The sequence below is a fragment of the Rhea americana genome, unplaced genomic scaffold (genome assembly GCF_003343005.1).
Source record: "Rhea americana isolate MKP2758 unplaced genomic scaffold, rheAme1 scaffold_343, whole genome shotgun sequence".
NCBI classification, from domain to species: Eukaryota; Metazoa; Chordata; class Aves; order Rheiformes; family Rheidae; genus Rhea; species Rhea americana.
In genome coordinates this window covers 473,031-494,333 of record NW_028186472.1, presented here as the reverse complement: position 1 = coordinate 494,333, position 21,303 = coordinate 473,031, and the positions used below count along the sequence as shown (strand labels likewise).

The 21,303-nt window shown below is 41.7% G+C and overlaps 1 protein-coding gene across 5 annotated transcripts in view; it reads right to left on the bottom strand.

The window, feature by feature from the left end:
* CAMTA1 (calmodulin binding transcription activator 1) overlaps positions 1-21,303 on the bottom strand; it is a 421,647-nt gene that overhangs the window by 3,628 nt on the left and 396,716 nt on the right. For 4 of the 5 annotated variants that reach the window (XM_085311536.1, XM_085311532.1, XM_085311533.1 and 1 more), the window contains 3 exons: positions 20,855-20,926; positions 16,896-17,089; positions 16,640-16,714 (listed from right to left, as the gene is read on the bottom strand). In XM_085311536.1, the coding sequence (XP_085167662.1) occupies positions 16,640-16,714; positions 16,896-17,089; positions 20,855-20,926 (341 nt within the window). The remainder of the gene's footprint in view (positions 1-16,639; positions 16,715-16,895; positions 17,090-20,854; positions 20,927-21,303) is intronic. The other variant, XM_085311534.1, reaches the window with a different exon arrangement.

Genomic DNA, 21,303 nt, shown 5'->3' with positions numbered 1-21,303 from the left:
GATGGGACAGTAGAAATCTGAGACAGAACGCATTTGGAAGGATATACTAATTTTCAGCCACTATTTTTCCCTGATTTTATTTTTTTACATATATAAATACACATATGTATGTATACGTATGCGAGTGTGTGTGTGTGTGTGTGTGTGTGTGTGTGTGTGTGTACATGTATAGGTGTGTGTATTAACTACAGTTAGACTTCATTCTGATATTGTTTTTTTGGACTGCTTTTCATTAACTGATTTTGCTGTTGTCTCCCACACCAGCAGTTATGGCTAAGTGGCTTCTCACTGTTAACCTATTTTCTCCACAGATCACTGAAACATAGACAGTTTTGTTGTGCCAAGCACAGAGGGGAAATCAGCCATTCAAACTTGCAGGGAAAGCTTGATGTTGGTTGATAGAGTATCTCACGTTTAGAGTGTTAACACACAAGTAAAAGGTGCTGTATCAGCATGAACAAAGAAGAGAACTTGCATCTTTGTACTTGTTCCAGCTGGTAGCAGCTGGACTTTCTGGTATGTTGCTGGTAGTAGATACATGTTTTTTTCATAGCCAGTGGTGGTGGACAGTGCCTGTCTAGTAAGATAGAACTTCTGTGTGGAAGAGTTAGTCTCCCTGAATGTGGCATGATGCAAGAATAAAATGGATGTGATACACTACCTCCTCTAACACTTGTTAGAAGTGTAAATCATCACTGAAAGGTGAAATCCACTAATAGATTAGAAAAAAAAGAAGGAAATTATTTCAAATCTGTCAAACAAAACAGAATTTTCCATCAGTGCTGGAGCAGCAGCAGTCCCCAGCTCAGGCTGAGAAACTGGCTGCACATCTGTGAAGGCTCCCTATGAAGGGGCCAAAACAAATCTGCAGGAATTTCCTGCACTCCCCCTAACCCCAAAGGTGGGTGGCCAAGCTGGAGGCCAGGCTTGGGTCACCTGGGCTTTGCTTTCCCTTGCAATTACTGTTTGCCAAACAAAGCCCAGATGTCATAGGAGGGTGCGACAGGGTTGTCGTAATGCTGAAATAGAGGTGCACTTGCATGCTACTACATGGGACTCAAAAAAATTTTTTTTTTAATTTTTTTTAATGATGCACATAAGTTATTTTTACCCTTTCACATATTTGTAGATGCAATTGCATGCTGTTAAGAATAAACAGCAAGTTAAACAGAGAAGGCACCAGCAAGTTAAACAGAGAAGGCACACACATTCCATTGGAATAAGTGCCAGGCTCACGTGGATGAAAAAGCCACCTGCCTCCACATCTCTCCTCCACTGCTGCGAGGAAAGGCCCACTCCAAAAGGAATAAGCTATGTCCTAAATTAAGGTGATTTAGCAGAGCATGTACATGCCCAGCTGTTCCAGCTGCAACTTGAAAGAACAAATGACAAAGGTACAGTACAAAGAATTGAATCACAGCTGCAAATCTGTGTAACAGAATTCAACTAAAAGGGGAGTGAATATAACAAAGTAAATAATATAATTTAGATACTAAAAGGTGTCAGGAGAAGTAAGTGCCAGCAATGCTATTTTGTAGTTTCTGTAAGCAGGCTTCCACTCATACATCACCTTTTGGTTCCTGCATTAACTTGCCAGCATATGGGTATGAAAGCTGCATAACTGACCTCTGCATGGGGCCCTATAAATACATTTCACTGGCTCACTTCTTTTTTCCTGCATATAGTACTACACAGAATCACAGTCAAAAAGGGAGCTRGTGGCTTTACACTCTTATTTTAGCCTACACAAAGGTAGCACTCAAGTGCATGTTCTTAACTTAAAAAACTGTGTGTGTGTGTGTGTGTGGGGGGGGAATAGAAATCAATAAATGAATCACACTAACCAGCAAGTGTAATGTCAGACCATTGCTAATTTTCTTGATTCTACTGAACTTTTTCAGAATGCCACATTTATAAAGACAGAGGGCTTTGCATGTCCAAATGCATGTCGTTTTTCAGTGCTTGAAGCCTTACATTCAAGGGGCTATGACACTTCTCTGAAATGCCAGAGTCGGTAGTGTCACCCTTTGCTCCGAGTCAGGCAGAGGGGGCAAGAAAGCACCACCATTTTTGAATTTCTTTGTGGATTGTGCTGTACTGTGCCTAAATCCCTGTTACCGCTTTAGCTTCTGCAGTGAAATTCTAGTTCTACCCAAGTCAGTGCCTAAGAAAACTAATAGTGCCCAAGAGCCAGGTCTTCACCATCGCACAGAAGGCAGCAACACTCCTCATCCTCACCAGTTATGACGTATTATTATGTTACCTGCTTGGTAAGTCCACATCATCCTTTCATTACAGAAAACAGATGAGGACTGGTGCAGTGAGCAGAATTTGCTCTCAAATGACACAGACAAACTGACCTTCTAAATTATATTTAGTTTTCTTTTGTTGCAGCAGAAAAGCAGCCTCTCTCCTGAAGTTGTTACTAACATTTCTATTAGTGCAGCACATAAAATCAGAAGTTAAGCCAAGATCACTGCTATGCTAGAAAAAGGTGTGCATCTGCACTAAGTCATTTTTAAACACTGAGACTAACTATACATATGTTAAAGATATCATCTAATAATGTATATTTTGCAGTGCAACTTCCAAGTGTTTCCTGTTGCACTTCAATACCATAATATAAATTAACTTGGAATTACAGATCTCTTACTGAGAACATGCACATTAGATAAGCCAGTGGCTCTTTCACTGAGACATGCTATGTTTTCATTTAGCACTTCAACATGCAAGGTCTACACTAACAAAGCACTTTTGCTGGAAGAATGCAAGACATGCTTTGCTGCAAACTTCAACCTACAGCATGCACTATCTGTACTGGTGCAGATCTAGTGAATCTGTTTCACTGGAACATACATGCCAATGGGAATAAATTGCTGCAGCGCTCAACAGTTGCACTAGCACAGATCCTATGCACAAATAAGCAATGCCTTCTTGGTCACATATACTTTACACTGGTTTACAGATTTTCAGGTTTATAAAAAAAAATGGCAAGTGCAGTGATAATTATCACTTCAAAACATAAGGACACACTAGTACTGAATTTACCTAACATTAACGTTACAGGCTTTGAAATTTGTCATGGGTACATTAGTGAAAGATGCTACTTGGTCTGTAACTGCTTGAAACAAACCACATATTGCGCAGCATTGGTAACCAGCTTCAAGATAATGATCATCCAAAGTTATTAAGCTAGCATATTTTTATTAGACTAACCTCTCTGTTTAGTATCCATTATCATGTATGTCACATTTAAAATGGGAGTGCAGGTAGGTACTAGGAGTCATTTCCTTGCGTGATACACTGCAAAGTGGGTAGAAAAACCTGCAGTCTGCTGCCGACAGCCTCTAATGCTCACTCAGGAAAGTGAGTCAGGGAAGCCCTGGCTGGTACCAGGAGGCTGGAGAAGGTCTGCCCCTCTCCTACCAGCAGGCCCAAGGCAGCCCTGCTTAATTGTGGGATCTGCTGTGTAGCACCGGGAGAGCAGAATTTAAGTACTTCTGATACCAATAACTTCGCAAATTCATGGCTAGACTAACATTTGGGAAGCACTGAACTATTTTAAAGGCCCTGCTTCTTCTCCAAAGCAGTGCTAAACATGAAGCCCCACAACCAGTGTATTAAGCTATACATGAGACCAAGACTATTCACTTACCATTTTAAATAACTGTTTTTAAACAACCCACTGAACTGCTTTACCGAGATGAGCTAACACTAATTGCTTTCAACCAATTCTTCATCGGATAGTCTGTGCTGTAGCCCTTCCTGTGTCTTAAAAACCACACAGGTTTTAGTTCTCATTTCACACCTTCTTCAGGAACTTTCTTACTGAATGACACTCCTATTTGATTTTTTAACAGCAATAGAGAGTGTCAGTATGGATGTGGGGTAGACAGTGTCTCTTTACTAATGCTCTATGTAATAATAAACCCCAAACCAAAACCCCCAAACCAAAACCTTTCAAATGTAGTTAAATAGGATTTGACCAGGGAAGTTTTGTTGACAAATTACCACCCTTGAAAATACAAAATCACTGAGTAAGTGCTGCTAGCCATAGCTTTGAAGTTAATAATATCACATTGCCTTCATACTAGAAGACAATCTATTTGTTCTGTATTTTCCCACTCAAATTCAAGCGAGGAAGAGGGCCAAAGTAGCATTTTCAGCTACAGGCATTAATAATAACCTGCTCTAAGGAAAATAACGACTGAATTTTACAGAATGGTTCAGACTCCTGCACCAGAGAAGAATGTTCATAGTGACGATGTTTCAGCTCCAGTTTGGCAGACTTGCAGTGAACTTATAGTGAGACCTTTTTTTTTAAAAAAAAAAAAAAAAAAAGAAACCTGACAGCAGAAAACAAGATGGCTGAGGGCATGTAATACCAGCAGGCCACATGCTGATGGATAGTGAGCAAACCTCACCAGAGGTCTACAGGCACTGGTTTGGTTCACTTCTGAAAGTGCCCCCAGTTGCATGGAAACTGGAGGTGATGACTGTTCAGGATAGCACGGCTGTAAACCGGAGCACACCGGAATGGGTACTAGGCTCTGGCTGTTGCAAGACTGCAAACAAGGAGAGGTACCATCCTCTATCAGCAGCTACTGAAAACTCGCATAGAACTGTAAGGACAGTAAGTTTCTTTTTGCAGTGATAAAACCTCCAGCAAAACCTTCCACAAATACTGTTTCCCCTAGAYAGTAAGCATCTCTAAGGTATGTGGTCATTCCCTCAGCAATGGCTGAAGAGCAGATGGACAGAGAAAGCATGTGCGATAGAGATGACCACTGCTACGCTGTCCTACTCACTGCTGTGGTACTGACTCACTAAAGGGAGGAAATGATTATTTGAACCACGAGCTTCAAACCCTGACACTTGGGAGCTACATCCCGGTTCCCAGACTGCCACAGCCAGACCAAGCTTCTGCCATTTGAACTGTGTTACTTACTTGGGCACCATTCAGAAGTTGCATCATTGCGTGCTTAAGCAATGTAGAAAGCAGCAGCCCTAGAAGCGAGCAGTAGCTTCGTGGATTTTTTTTTTTTTTTTTCTCCTTCCTGAGTCCTGTACGGGACTGTGTGAGCAAATGAATTAGGCCTACTTAGAAAAAGTTACAGCAAACAATGGCTTCATGGGTAAAGCGTAACACAAAGCTGCTTCATAAAATTTACTACATAATGCCCAGCCAGGGAAATGTTTAATGAATCTGTGAGTGTTTAGCAAATAGGTTCTGGCAATGCTGAAGATCAACATCAAGGAGAGGGTGCACGGGGAGCCAGAGGAGGCTTTCTGGTGAGTTACCTGTTGCTCTGAGAGCTGAAATGGCTTGTGGGACATTTAAGAAAAGGGAGCTCTTGCCTTTTTCCAGATACCTCATTTAGGTTGCAAAACAAAAAAGACAGAAAGGCCCAATAAGAGTGACACCCCAGAGTATGCGATCTGCAATTTAACACACACATTTGTGCTCCAAATACATCCAGCCCCTGCAAGAGGTAAATGAAAAAAATTACTTAGAAAACTTCCATTGCGGGCACAGTGATGCATATCCCAATATGACATTTTCTCACATTGTCCTGAACTTGAACAAAAAGAGGACTTTTCAATCCTGTGTAATTTCCCCCCCCTTTCTCAATCTTATTAAGAAGCATAATAAACTGAGTGCTTAAAATGCAATGAGTGCTGCAGAGCATACATTAAAAACAACCCCAAAATAGAAGCCCTAGATGCATAGGGGCAGGAAATGGTTTACTGCTGAAATATCAAGGCGGGGATGCGGGGGATCCTCAGGGAGCAGTAAAATACACCAAATGGTTTTTATTCAGGTATGAAATAAAGTTGTACTTACCGGAGGAACTGACTTCAGATGTTACATGCACACTCCCCAAACCGGAGAGCAGCATTTAACCAAACCGTAAGAAACTGCTAAGGGAAAGGGGGATCTATCTTTAAAGGAAAGCTGTCATGAATTATTATACTTTTTATTATTCACAATCACAGGTAATTACAACTCCACTTGTTCTGCTCCACAGAAGACAGAAAGCAGCTGGCTCATAGCTTTTGCTCCTTGTGATTTGCCCCAGATTGCCTGTCTGCCAAGAATACAGCAAAAAGGGCCACAATTCAGGAGGCCAGGTAGTTCTCTTTATGTCCTATGTTTGGACTCTGACCAAAGCTCTCCAYCGTGGGAGGTTACAGCAGAGAGTTTAACCAATGAACAGGGAAACATTTGCACAGTAGGCACTGTGATCAGCTGAAAAACGTCCACTGGAGCAGGATTCCCTGAGATAGAAGTTATTATTTAAAGGCAGTAACTTGATTTGTTTTTCCTAGAAAGTCTGATTGCTGCTGCCAGAGGACAGCAAGTTTGGTCTCACTCAACTCAGCGAATAACCCCTTCCTCCTCACCCTGCCCTTTTCTGATCCTGGTATAATATAACCCAAATAAATCCATTAAAAATCATTAAACCGAACTTGAAAAGAGGTTTTTAACCTGAAACCTGGAAGCAAATACTCTGACCATCTATCTGCAGAGGCAGACTAAATAAGCGCAGTGTAGTGTGCAGAACGCATGAAYTTAGACTACATATGTTTGCGTGCATTCTATCAGCATATATGAACATGTCAGCTTGTACAGGTCAAAGGGCCCCAAAATAATTTCTTTTTATGTGCATGCACACAGTGTATGCACACATGTTGCTGTAAGAACTCAAAGCAGCGAAGAATAATCTGCCATAAAAGACAACTTTTGGCAAAAGGCAGCAGCTAATACACTTTGTGAGATTTCATTGTTTGCTTTTTCCAGATATCACAGAAAGTGCATTTAAGCCTAATTAGATCATCTCAAAACAAAACCAAATGCTCCTTAGGATGGAAAACAGCACCTGTGCACCTAGCCCCTCTCCCTCCCCCCCCCGCCACGTATATCACTTATTCCTCACTGTGGAACAGGGTTCATCTAGCATGATTGATACTTTCATGATTCATGCTTCTTCAGTGATCTGTATTAGAGACAAGTCCAAAAGCCTGTACTGCTGACTTGGTCCCACTCACTGTAAGAATGAATAACAAATCACTGCCTCAAAAATAAAACCGTAACGTACTGGAAAAGGGAGAATATTAGCAAGTATGTCCTCTTTGTACATATGCATACCTGTCTATAAATATATTCATCTGYAATGTATTCTTCTAGTGTTATTAAAGACCAGCTAAAAGCTTCTCACCTGCCCATCAGACACTGCCATGAAGCCCACCAGAGAGAACATCAGAAAATCTGAGACACTAGCACAGGAGACTATGGACTGTTCTGCACAGTATTTTAACTATAATACAGAACTATATTCCTGTATTTTCTTTGGAAAGCTCCCAAAGCCAGGAACTATCTCTGCACACAGTGGCAGTATAGCTAATGATAGACCACTAAAATGTATACAGGTGTAGATTTTTGCTTATTTGCTATATACTATACACAGATTTTCACAGAAGCAGAATCACAGAATGATTGAGGTTGCAAGGGATTCAGAGATCATCTAGTCCAACCCCCCTGCTCAAGCAGGGTCACCTAGAGCATGTTGCCCAGGATTGTGTCCAGATGACTTCTGAATATCTCCAAAGGAGGAAACTCCACAACCGCCCTGGGCAACCTGTTACAGCGCTCAGTCACACCCTTGTTTTTGACTAGAGGAAGTTTCAACACAGTCCATTTTTCTCAGCATTTTCAGCTACTTTTACAGAAACTTCCAAGACCAGCTTAGCAGTTAGTCGGTAACTGCTTATGAAACGCAGCATAGCAGYGTGAACCTGCATTCAAGTAATACAGAGCTGAAGTTTCCAGCTTCTTTTGGTTCCTGTCTAGCTGAGCCATTAAGCGGTCTCCTAGGAGTGCTAACTGACCGATTTCTCTATCCATGCCACGCTACATGCTGTTCAAGGCAAAACCTGCAAATGTTGCTAAACTTGAACTGAACCTGCTTCCTGTAAGTTCTGGTATGTTTCCACATCTACATAATCTTAAAACACAACAACTGATCCTTCTCCAGTACTGGTGACCGAGATGGGTCAGCTGCATCTAGAGCAGAACTGCTGTGCAGTATCTACAGTGTTTGTCCTCGGGGGTGGCTTCTCTCAAGTCCAGCGAGCTGTGGACTAGCTGTGGGCCTGGACTCTGCACTTGCTCCTTCAACGCTATTGGGGTGTTCAGTCTCCCTGCGGACCACGAGACACAATACTGCAGCTACACCTTCTTTTTGTTCCTGTACATGCATACTAGTACAGGAATGAAACTCACTGAGCGGTGCTGACGTGCAATTGCAGAATATTCATTACCGTGCAAACACTCATGGAACTAGCAAGCTTTCAAAATGCATGAGCTAAGGTCTCATGTCTAGATTCCCCTTTACAGTCTCTTCTATTAGTGCACTGACCGTGCAAGCCAGATCAGTTTTAATGCATCTTGAGACTCAGCATGAATCTATTCTCTTAGTAAGAATCCCAGTCTTGAATGGAAAGGCCCTATAGCACAATTGCTTTTCCACTCTATGTCTGAGTCACATATTCTCCTTTCTTTTCAGTTTGGAATCCAACTAGTCCATTTTGGTATGCACATTTTAAGTTTAAATTTTTCTTCCTATTTGCAGAACAAAACAAAAAGTCTTAAAACGTATTCCCTCCTGTCTGAGGGTCAAAGGTTACACACAGTGCTGCTACTGCAGCGCCTAGGGCAACTTTCAGCCTGCACTATACCTGGGACCTCAGAACGGACCTTGGCCACAGAGCAGGGGTATTTTGCTGGCAGCCGAGGCCTGCCTATGTGGACACCAGGGCAGAGATGCCCAAGTGCAGGGTGCAGCATGCCAGCGAGCAGCAGGGAACTGTGCACGCATGTTTGCATACAGTAAGCCAAATTAGTTAAGCAGAAAATCTCTAGGGAGGAGGAAGACTGAGAAGAACAGCATCAAAATGGCAAAAACAGGAGTAGGGGGATATATTTTAAGCACATCAATGTCTAGCTACAGACACGCACACCAGTTCCTTTCTCACAAAGTCTGGGACTAGCTCCACTGCTAGCCAGACAACACTGGGAAGGATGGGGGAGATCCCCACTTAGCTCTATACAGTCTTAGATAACAGGTCCTGCTAGGAAGTTCCCTGCTGTAGAGTCTCAGGCAGCAGAAGGAGAAAGATCTGCTGTGTCTCCCCTCAACTCTTATGTTCCATCAGTCTCTCCCAATTCTACTGCTTTTGAAAGGGATTCTCACCTTGGCAGGATTGTGGCATTAGCCTTCTGCTCCAGGAAGCTTCTTCAGCTCAGCTTTCTCTGTCTCATGACCCAAAGTGCGTGAGGTGATGGCAAGGTGATGCCTAGGGGCATGGCCACTTGCACACCACAGCATTCAAGGATCCCTGCCACAACAGGCATGTGTTGTGTCATGGGTGGGGCTGAGGAGCTGCAGGCTCCACGGAAAGAGGCAGCACGAATACAGAAGCTAGCAGGCTTACCTGACACTCGCCTTACTCCGGCCCACCTCAGGGAAGGAGGGCAGGACACTGCCTGCAACCTGGGAAAGGTGTTCTGATGGGCCAGATCCAGCCCCCAGGCACCTCTGCCCGGCAGCATACTGCTCGACTGGCAGCAGCATAAAATGTCATCATTCATCCATAGCATTCCTTACTGCCTCATTGCATATGGTAACCGAACCCGAGATAAAAGATGGTTAATTTGCCTACTTTTGTAAGAAAAAAACAAAACACTTATTTACATCTTTACAATGGAGAAGGTTGATTCATCAATTGGAATAACACCTATTTCTTTCCTTTAAGTTATTTAAGGCRAATTGTATTGTTCAAAGCAAATTACAGTTTCTTTGAGAGGCTTTACAAACAAGACACCCAAAGGTAGACCAACGTTACCAGCGCCAATTATATACAAAGCATCAGATAGTAAATACAAATGACCTGGTCAGTCCATTATTACGAGAACACAGCTCTTGAATTAACCTGCATTCATTGTAAAGCACGTTACCATAAGTGCTATTAACTCGTGCAATGGCTTTCCAGCTAGCACCTTTACCAAGCTGGTGCCCCTGCAATTGAGAGGAATGTTCCTCTTCCTCTAAGATCCAAGAGAACRAAGCACTGAGACAGTTAAAGCACATCTGGGCCTCTGTCCCCATTTAATCAAAGTCTTATTTCAGTTGTCAAAAGTAAAGAATACAAATTGCTACTTGTACAAAAGTGAAGATACGCAACAAAAATACCACAAAAGTCACACTTTTGAAAGAAATGTTATTAGCTATTGCTTCATTAAGCTGAAAAGTTAATCCAGAAATAATGCCTCCATTAAGTCTCCATGGAGACTGAAGGTCAAGCTTTATTCTCACGCTTACATCAAAAATCAGCTCCGCAATTGAGAATTGGCTTGGCAAAACTCCGTGATGATCAATTCAGTTTTCCATTCTGAATGTCACAAGGAAGCAAGAGTCCAAGTGATCCCTCCCTCTGCCTCCTGTTTCTCTTTGACATAGCAGTAATAAACAAACAAATGATGTTTCTCCAGATTTTGCCAGAGAAAAACACCTTGTTGCCCTCCAGCCTCCCRAAGACCAAGTGGTCCTGAGCAGTCCCTGCTGACAGCTCCAGCACATGTGTCCAGAAGGCAAAAGTATGCCCTTCTCTTACAGGGGCTGGGACCTGCTATGGCAACACTTTGATCTGTTCTCACCCTTCTGTCAGGAAGCAAACCAGGGAACTAATGTGACAGATCATGGAGGTGAGTGGGCTTTTCTTAATCTGAGGAGGAGACTCCCAACAGAAGCTCACTTAGCAGTTCTAGTAACTGCCAAGTTACTGAACTGTAATTATAGTATCTTCATTTCAGCATTTTTGCCCTACCTCTCTACTCTGTAGGTCAGATTAACAGCTGAGAGAAGCAGCTGGCAAAGAGCTGATCCCTGTAAGGTAACCAGACACATAACCAAAGACTAACTTCTAGGAGGTAAGAATTGGAGCTTAACCATCCCAGTCAGTAAAATGCAGTGGGATGAGCTCTTCCGTGTCTCTCTGGCTCAGGCAGAAACGAACACCCACCTAGTGCAAGCTGCACCTGCACAGTGGCTTCCTAAGATATAACATGAATGCTGTCACATTCTTATTGTAAAGGAGATAATTACTCATTGAGTATGTGTCATTACAAACCCATCCAAGTTCCAAAATCTACTAATAGCCATTTTGGATACTGTAAAATTGCCCATCGACACCACTTTCTAAGCATGCCCATGATGAATAAACAGGTCCTTTTTCACATATTCATGCAYTGGTAACATCTATTGTGGAGCTCTGTCCTGTTATAAAAGCAGCAGTGTTAGTCATTGCAGTAGGGTTAGTTTATACAAAATTCTGTTTCACATAATTAATGGAGGTGAAACTTACTGGCATATCTGGCTGCAGCCCCATGCAAGCAAGCAGAAAGCAAAAATATTTAAAATGGAAGAGAGAAACTGGCTAGCAGGCAGCTACACTCACCCTTTTGTACAGCCTATGGTCCACCAGAGGGCTTCAGACAGCAAAACAACACCAAAGAGCTATTAGCACATACATGGCAATAACGGTACCTTACCAAGAGCTTCACTTCAGTAAGGATGAGATAAATACCTGTGCTTGCCTGGAGAGAAAGACCCCTTCCCACCTCCTGCCTTCTAGACTCCTCTTTACCAGGAAAGCACAGTCTTGTGTTTAGATATTTTTAGGGCAGGAAATAAGTAAGTAAATAAACCCAATCCTGTCATCCTGGTGGCATTTCCAGCTGCATCCTGCCTTCCCTTGCAGTGACTGTCTGGTTTCTATTTCAGTCCAAATACTCCTCCATAAAAACAAACAAACAAACAAACAAACAAAAAAACCCAAACAACAACAACAACAAAAAAACACGCTACAGGTAATAACCACAGCCTAACAATGGTATAGATATCTCTCAGAGAAGTAAAATTTTCACATAGACCAGTGAAAGAAGAGTAAATAGAACATTATCAGTGAGAGCTGACTGTATGGACCACATAGGGATTCAGTTCAGCCAACCCAAACTCACTTCAGACCTCTCATTTTTCCTTACAGCTCTGAATGAGTCCTATTTGGAAACCACTAAGTAGGTGAAATATTTTCAAAATCATTAAATATACAAACCCTTAATGCTGTCTTGCACAGGAGTGTGCCAGAAGACAGGTCAAATCACAGCAAGTGTAATGGCAAGCACCAGGTTGGACGTTAGGCAGTGCCAGCAAACAAGTCCAGGCAACACATAGCTACTCGGGTACAGGTCTCTTAGGAGGCCGGGCATGTTGTTTCTCATTTTTGACAAACAATACTTCGTGGTAAGTCATGTTGATACCATGTTATGGCTGATGCATGTTTTTCAGTAGATTTTTGAGAATATGATAACAGATGGATAAATATATATTTTTCAAGACCAAACAAAAAGCATGCATCTCTGACCGTAAGAATGACTGCTGCTGATGAATGACTACACTTGTTGCCACTATGCCTGCTAATATTCAGCTATTAGAACGCCTTTTCTTCCTCTAACAATACACTCGACCAAAACTTATATTTCTTTCCTGATTTTCAGTGATTTCTACATACCTGTTACTAAGAGAACCTCAGTCTTGGGGCATTAACTGTTCCAAAGCATTTGAAATATTACCTGATCAGGCAACAGGAGTAGGTTCATGAGATCAGAAAACACAGATTAACAAGCCTAGGAACACTGTTCTGGAGCCTCAAGCTGATATGAACCATGTTTGCTGAATATTTGTGCCAATAAACTAATGAACAAAATAGGACAAGAAAACCCTTTAAGCTGTTCTGAATTCTAGCAGAAAGGGACTTTTCATAATTTGCTTACAACAGTCTTTGATTGATTTAAAATAGAAAAAAAGCAACCACATGTTTGCCAGGAGAAAGCCTGAGTAATTCTTGAAAAAGGCTACAGGGTCAGATCTCAGTAAGAATTATTTACTGGCCCAGCAATAATCTGCTTGTGGACAAAAACCAAGGTTAAACAGTTTCTTACCTCCCCCCCCCCTTTTTTTAAGGTTAAATTTTTGGAATTCACTGCCTTTCCGCTTAGCTTAACAGCCCTATTACAGAGCCTAACTAGCTTTTCCACCCCATCTTCTTATCTGCTTACTGGTGTCTTCCACAAGATCCTGTTTGTTTGATGTTCCTGCAGCTGCTCTCTTCTCTGTCAATCCGTCAGATTTTTCCAAGAATATCAATCATCTCTGTCCCTTGTACTGACAAGACACTACGGCTTACCAAGTGCCTCCATAATGCCTTTTTTATGCTATGAAGCAATATATAGCATTAGTTATTACGTTTGTGCCTGACTGCCAGGAGCCTAGATGACTGAAGTATTTCTTTATGGAGCCCGGAACTTTAATTTGTTGTTGATAGCAGCAATAGGCTCACTTCAAGCATTTCACAGGGAGTCTCTGATGGGACGGCCGCAAGCACAACCTCAGAAACAAAGTATGTGGGGTATTAGTCTAAGCATCCAGCCACATCACCTTATGTTGTGCCCTGTGTAAGTGTTACACAGGAGGTACAGTAGACTGAATGGGCAAAATTAGAAGGTTTATGAAAGAAACTTTTTTTAATACTTATTTTCCACAGTAAGTTTTATTATTTCATCTCTAGAAATGTGTAAGCAAGAGAAGCCAGACACTAAGGAATAAAGGCAAGTAATAAGAAATAGAACAGAAATGTTAATTAAGAAAGCTTAGAGAAGAGGGAGAAGGGAAGGAAGCAACTCCCTTATCTTACCACACGGTATCTCAGTGTATGTGCTCCATGAACAGGGTATCTCAGAAAGGTGGTTTCAGAGCCTAGCTTGTGATGGAAAGAATGAGAATGCTCTGAGGCCAGGATATGACAGCCTGGGGGAAAGCGTGCGGCTGGTTCTCCACGCTCAGCTCCCTCCGGCAGGGAGCGGAAGCAAATGGATCAGCCTCAGAGTCAGCTGAGACACTGAAGCAGGCAGAGACCTGTTTCAGTAAGTAAGTCTATATAATTATTTCCAGTATCATGCTTTTCCCACAAGCAAAATGTTTTGATCTATTTACTTTTAACATCCTGTATAGTAATAAAGATCTAGRAACCTGATTAGCATTCTTCGTGTGTCATTCTTTAGCAAATGCAAAGAAGCATAGGAACCAGATTACGCTGTATGGTACCTGAAGTTTGGAGTATCCACAGGTCCATGGGATATTCCTGTTATGTGATCCCAAGATCACAGATGCAGCCTAAGAGCAGAGGGTGTCCAGTGTTTCGGAAGCAGTCTTTCTTGGCAAGTATTTGCTGAGCTTTTCTGGCAAGGAGGAGGAGTATAGGGAAAGAGGCCTAAACTTGTCACTAATTTCTAAATGGTTCTGTAAATCTAGTAGGCTGGTAAATTTATGTCCTTTTCACACAGATTCTAAATGCTGCAACTGTCATTTCTGGGAAGYTTTGCTTTTATTTTTAGCATGTGCCAACGCCAAAATGCTCCCAAGATAAAATTTGTCTCAATTATTAATATCACTGATGCTAACACTGTAGTAAACCTTCAAAATTGCTTGAAGAAAGTACAGGAACATAAACATGTGATCATTTTCTGTTCAAAAGGAAAAGCAGTGTGGTTCTGAAACACAGTGACATCTTCAGTGGAAGCAGATTACTTTTTCCTTTGTTGCATCCCAACCAAGAACCATGGGATAATTACAGAATAACCACAATCTCTAACAAGTGCCTATGGACACAGACAGGACTATACTGTTGCAGCAACTCAAGCAGTCTGCAGTGTAATGTAAAGCCAGGGAGAACCTACTCACAATAAATTTTACCTCCCTCTTGTTTTGATTTCTTATCTAAGAATATCCAAGACCTGTATCTTTCTCCCAAAGATGCACAGCAGCAGCGCCCACTCTGCTGGAGAGAGTGGACCTGCCTACAGGCAAAGGGAAGGGAGTCCCTTGCAAACTTGACTGATGTGAATGAGTGGGTCCTGCTCTAGAAAGGAAACAGGAGATGCTAACAAAGAGGAAGCCAGTAAGTTGAAGGCAAGAAAAACTGCTGGAATCACAGGCAATTTAGGCCCTGGAGAGTCTAGGTTACTGGACAGCTGGAGACTTAACTGAGAGAGGTTTAAGGGCATGGTACATCCTGCACATTGTTCTGAAATCCAGTGCTTCTGTGGTTTCTGTGGATACAGCTAGTTATGAGAGACTCTGGGCGCTTTTGTTTAAATCAGCTGTAAGAGCCTCTGGCAGTTCGACTCCTAAACTCCCACAGATGGGAACAGGCATATGGCTTCACAAGGGACTGCCTGGACATCAAGCAGATCTCAGAGGACACAAAAGGTTGGGCTCTCCACCTACTTCGAAGAGACAAGCTGCCTTATGAACTATAAAACGAACCTTTCAGGCCCTCCACCTGCCTTGCTGAGAGCAGGAATCCACCTGCGCTTCTTCATGAAATACTGTGGCTGTTTCAGGTGCATTTGGAATTGGTTTGGAAACCACAAAGCCTTCTTGGCCGCATGTACTACTTCCCACTGAACCTGCAGGTAAGAATTCCTTCCACAACCTGAGCTACGTTACCTTCCTGCAAACTGCAGCTCTGAACTCCTACAAAAAGGATTGAGTCTATTTCTAAAACCAAGCTTATCACCTCTCTGAGCTCAGTTTGCTCAACAACATCACTGGGCTGTACTAGGCACACTTCAAAATGCATCGGGTCTGACAAGCTCCTGAGTGCTGCTGGTGAATGAAATGCATGTATGGTGAGAATGAAAGGAGTGGAGAAAAACATCTGAATTCACTTTTGTCTATGCAACATTCCAGTTTGCAGTCTAACCATATACAGGACTCTTTCATTAACAAATTAAAACAAATGACCTGGATACAGAACAGTATTGATATGAGAGTGCTAGCTACCACATGTTGCCAGTGAGCACTTTACCTAACACGCTCTGCTTCCCAACGCTAGTGGGAGATGATTCGTGTTCATGTCCGTGTCTGTACTCCCAGTTTACTGAGGTAAGTGCTGTAAGACAGATGATTGAGCTAACTTATCTGCTGTTCTCCTGGCACATTCCAGCTATCCACATTAAAGAGAACCAGTCTTTGATGAGACTCTACCAAATGACCCTTGTGATCAAACTAAAGCCATTTCCAGTGCATGTCAGATGTTGTCATGTTTTTTGCTTTTACCATGTACTGTGAATACTGTGTGCAGCTCTGATTAGCAATTATGAACTGTAGCTATCACTCAGTGAACTTTTTTTCAGACTTCCTCAAGCCCAGCCTTAAAAGTCATACGTCTTGCTTTACTCAAATTTGCTCAGAGTTTCCTTATTCTGTCTCTGCCCAGCACAACCTAGGCTGCTTTACCATACCAGAAAAGGAGCTGAACATGATAATTCTCTTTTAGCAATAGTCCTGAGATTTCTTTTTTGCCAGTGTCTCTCGGAAGTAGCTGAGCTTTGTTATTTGATTAGAAGATCTGTAGTGAGCTGATTCTATTGTCCCTTACATTGCACTTATCGGCAGGGTATTTGAGTATCATCACACATGCTCTAAAGAAGGGCAGATATCAAAAACCAACGTAATACCTGTGGCGGCAGCGTCGTAAAAAACGCATAATCTTGCGAGCAGCTTGATCCTGCTTCTTGGTCAGCAGACTGCTTCTAAACACAAAGAAGGAAACATCAAGGCACAGGCAAAACTGGGTAGAGGAATACTAAATGTCAGAGTAAATACCCTATAAATTACTGTTCTTTTCTCACTGGTCTTGTTTGTAAATTGCTGTATAGCCCTGACTAAACAGATTAAAGATCACAGGAGGGTCTAATACCCCCAACAGCTCACCTGAGTTTCTGTTGTACAATGGCAGCTGCTCGACGGTTTTGCCTCCTTTTCCCACATTCTTTGTAGCTGCGATAGTACTGCTGGATCAGCATTGCGGCTCGTCGGCTCTGCTGGAATTTTTTCTGTTCATAATAGCTTCGGAATTTGCTCTGGATAAGAATGGCAGCTTGTGTCATCTTTTTATAAAGTGCATACTACAAGAGAAACAAAGAAAAGCTAAGACATTCCAATAAAACCAACAAGAAGGAGGTTCCTGTGGTGAAAGACTCTTAAGCCACAAAGGCATGATGAGAAGCCAATGAGCACCTACTCACTGATTGGGAACTGATTGAGAAAAAGGCTAAAACAAACTGGAAGAATTGTGAAATTAGCTGCAGAACCTAGTCTGCATCCGAAAAGCAGGTACTTGTTTTGCTGGCAATAGAATAACTCAGTGGGACTGGGTTTAATACCTAGCTGGCAGAGGCTGCACAAGTACATGTTAATGCTGATTAGATCCAGCTGTACTACACTTACATCAATCTTGGAGTGACTGAGTTGATCCTGAGTCATGTTTACATTGCTTCATATTTGTACTGAAATGGGTCTGCATTAGACATAAACCAATCAACTCAGAGGAACTATTTTTTTCCTTTGCATACAGCAAAATTCATCAGAAGATACAGAAGAATCATATCAACAAGAGCAAGATATGCCCCACTAAGTAACTATAATGGGAAAGTAGCATGAATGACTATTCCAAAATACTAACAAATTAACTAAAAAATAATAAAAAAAAATTATGAAAAGGTGTATTTTCTTTTAAAGTCAAAAACATCAGAAGGTATTTTTGAAGAACCTAATTTGTTGTTCACATGTGTTTTTCACTTTCCTATGGCAATTAACTTCGAACAGCCAGCTTAAACAGTTTCAGACTCTTGTTTCTATGCCACAGGACAATGCGGCAACTTTTGATTGGCCACATGCCCATTTAAATGCAAGCATTTTAAATGGAATATCGTATTACTCTGACTTAAAGAAAATCACTTAATCGACTGTCTAAATATTCAGCCTAAATTATGTGAAAGTGTGTTTTTAGTAATTATCACAGACAAAACCAACCCTCACTAAAGGAGTGTAACATCTGCTGACTTGCAAATTTGTGTAAGCAGTTGCATACATCCAAAATCTTCTCCACCTCTGGATCATTTCTAGCCARAAATGCTGAAGAACAGGCATAAACTCTTTAGAAGAAAATCTTTACTCTATAGCCTTTTCCTTTTAAAATACACAAGTAGAAGGCTATTTAACAGAAACCGTATGTATTCATGCATATTTTAAAAAGTCATCTGTATTAAAATAAATAGACATCTAGAGTAATTCATGTAAGTTGCATTCACACTTTTGAACTAATACTATGACAGCGGTTTTCAGTGTTTGCTGATCATATTTTGGGAATTTTAACACTTCAAAAACTTTAGTGTCTGTTGTTCCCAGGCATTTTACCAGCTATGAGTTCCTGCTCAGTTTATCAGGGGAGAGCTGAGATACAGAAATAGCAGTCACTGCGCTATACAGGACACTGTTCTATAATATTGTAATGGAGTGTTCTTGTCTATTGGAAAAAAATCATGCAGAATCCCAGCACCCCAAACCAATAAAATACCCCTCCAATATCATCACAGACCACCATTTACCAAATTTCACTTTTTGGAATTGAAGCAGTCATTAGGTACAGTTGTATTTTGTCATTATTCATTCGCATTGGTTTTCTTTTGCTTCTTGCTTTTAAACATTTTTAAATAAATGGACCAGATCGTGGTTGTAAAGTAAAGTAGCTTTTAAAATAAGCCCACTCATGGGCTGGTCATGGTTTTCCTTCCAATTTTTAGCCCAGAGGGGACTTCTGTGGCTGAGTTACAAACCCCTGAACAGAAGGGTTTAAAGAGGAAATAGTGATGTGAGCCATGGCTGTTTAAATCTACAATCTTTACTGTGCTGACCTCAGTAATAAAGTAACATAATGGAGGAGGAAGGCACATGAAAGAAAACTAGTCTCTGCATACACTAGACCTCAATATGTTTGTATTCAACCTTACATCCACTTTGCTGATTAGGCACTTGGATACTGAGTACCTGGGCCACCCATAACTCACCAAATTCCCTCTCCTCCTCCTTCTTCCCAGCTGGGAAGAGGATAAAGGGAAATACCACCTAACCGCCGTGAAGAGGCAAGTCTCAGCTAATATATGGGCCCCAGGAAAGCCAAGTTCACTTGCCCTGATAGAATACTACTTTGACCGATACAAAACCACTGTGTACGAGGAAGCTATGGATGGAAAAATACCCCCATGGACACATTTGCTCCAGAAAGAGCGTGCCTTGTGTCCTGGGTAGCTTTGAAAAAAGCTGAGTTGGTTCCAGTATCTAATTAGAACAAGACGTTACACAGCTGGCAAATCTATCTTTACAGGAGAAAGTTATTTATCACGGACACCTTAAGACTGGCATTAACTCCTGTAACTCCAGTATGAGCAGCAACGTACATTAGAGTGAGCTGGGAATTCTGAGCACAGATATTTTAAAGATGGACTTTCAAAATACTTTCACAAGCAGGCAGAATGATAATGACATCGTTGTACAGGTGGGATAAATGTTCCCTTATGCTCCCCAAATACTGATGAAAAGATTACAGAGGAAAGGCAGCAACAAAGGAAAGTCTGCCCTCTGCAAACTGACTTCAGAATATTCCCCTCACCTCAGCCCATCACTGTGTAGGGGAGCTTCTGTAGAAGCAGGAGACTTCCCTCTCCCCCCCGCCTTTTTTTGAATGCTGATCTGCTGTGGCACAGCAGCCTCTGCCTATCTCCCCCAGAAGAGGTTGGGTTTGTCACAGCGCTTTAGCTACCACAGGCATTTACTGGTGGATACTATTAAAGCATTTCACTAAGTGTCAGCTTCTCCTGGTTTATACTGAATGTGAAAGCTTGTGACCCAAGGGGAAGTTTCCAAAACAGTGTTTGCATTTGTATTACCTTCAAGGCTATCCAAGTAAGCTTAGGGAGAAACAGAAAATACAAGGTTAATGTTAGTTCTGCAAATAAAGAATTGAAAAAAAAAATTAAAAACCAAACCATCTTCTTTCAAAAAGAAGTGATTCCAGGATCTAAGACAGACTCTGTCAAGCAGTTTTTGAAAGGTATTAAGCTTTGCTGTTAGAGGAAGCATCACTTCAGAATGACAGCCACATGACAGTTTGAAGGTCAATTGTGATGCACTCAACTGACACTGGAAAGGCTTCCCAAACAAATGATTTTGGAAGCTGCAAAAGAGCATAAGAATCTTGTCTTTCATTTCAAGTACCATGCTTTAAGGCATCAAACTGCCTAAGTCTGATGAGGGACAGTGAAAAGGAGGAGGTTGGCTCTTTCTTTTCCAAAAAAGAAGAAAGAAAAAGGGGGGGGGGGAAGGAAAAAGTATCTTCTTTTTCTGGGGTTGAGAACTCAGCCTAAAATCACCTCTCCAAAAATCGAGTTTCGAGAACAGTCTCAGTCCTGGAACAACTTGCATCAAGCTAAAACATTGGACTTTCTGTAGTTTAAAAGTTTGGTACGTGCAAAATAAAACAGCTTATTTTTCATCTTTGCCCTTGTCAAAGGCAAAACCAACTTCAATTTCACAATGAAATTTGGCAAGCAACTAGTCAGAGAACAGTCTCACTCGATTATAGCATGTGTAAGGGGCAATATAAAACACAACAATTCCCTCTGTTTCACAGTAAAAGTGCAGGTATCATCATAAACAAATCCTTAGAAATTAGATTCAGGATATGAATTTTCTTTCCTTTTTGTCTGAGGAGACTATCTTGCTGCTATGTCTTGAAAGGCACACAGAAACACAGTGGGATAATTCCCATTACAGAGGACTGCATTCATGGCACTACTGTGTGTGTTCCCACAAAAACTCATTTCCTTATTTACCTGTTTGTATTTTCGATAGCAACGCTGAATGACAGCAGCAGCCACCTCTTGCTGTTCCCGGAGAGGACGGCCCTGTGCAGAGAAGCAAGAAGCAGTAAATACTCAGAGTGCACCAACAGAACGGGACAGATGGTAAGTCCCTCACAGCCACTTTGAGGGCTTCTACTTCTAAAGCTCATCTGTCAGGGTTAAGTGGCCCAATTCCATCCTAGGCATTTACCAGAGAAGTCTCTACAGTCAATTCACGTAAGAGAGAAACCCTCAGAACTGATCTTTACCAAGCAGGTGACCAACCTGAAACTCAGCAGTATATGTTTAGGAGATATTTTGTGACTGCTGTGCTCTAGCACAGCAGGAATGCTATGGTATAGCTTGCTCTTTCTGGCATGGGGTTGCTGAGTAAACATCAACAAGTGAATGCTGGAAGCATTGCAAATGTTATGATAGAA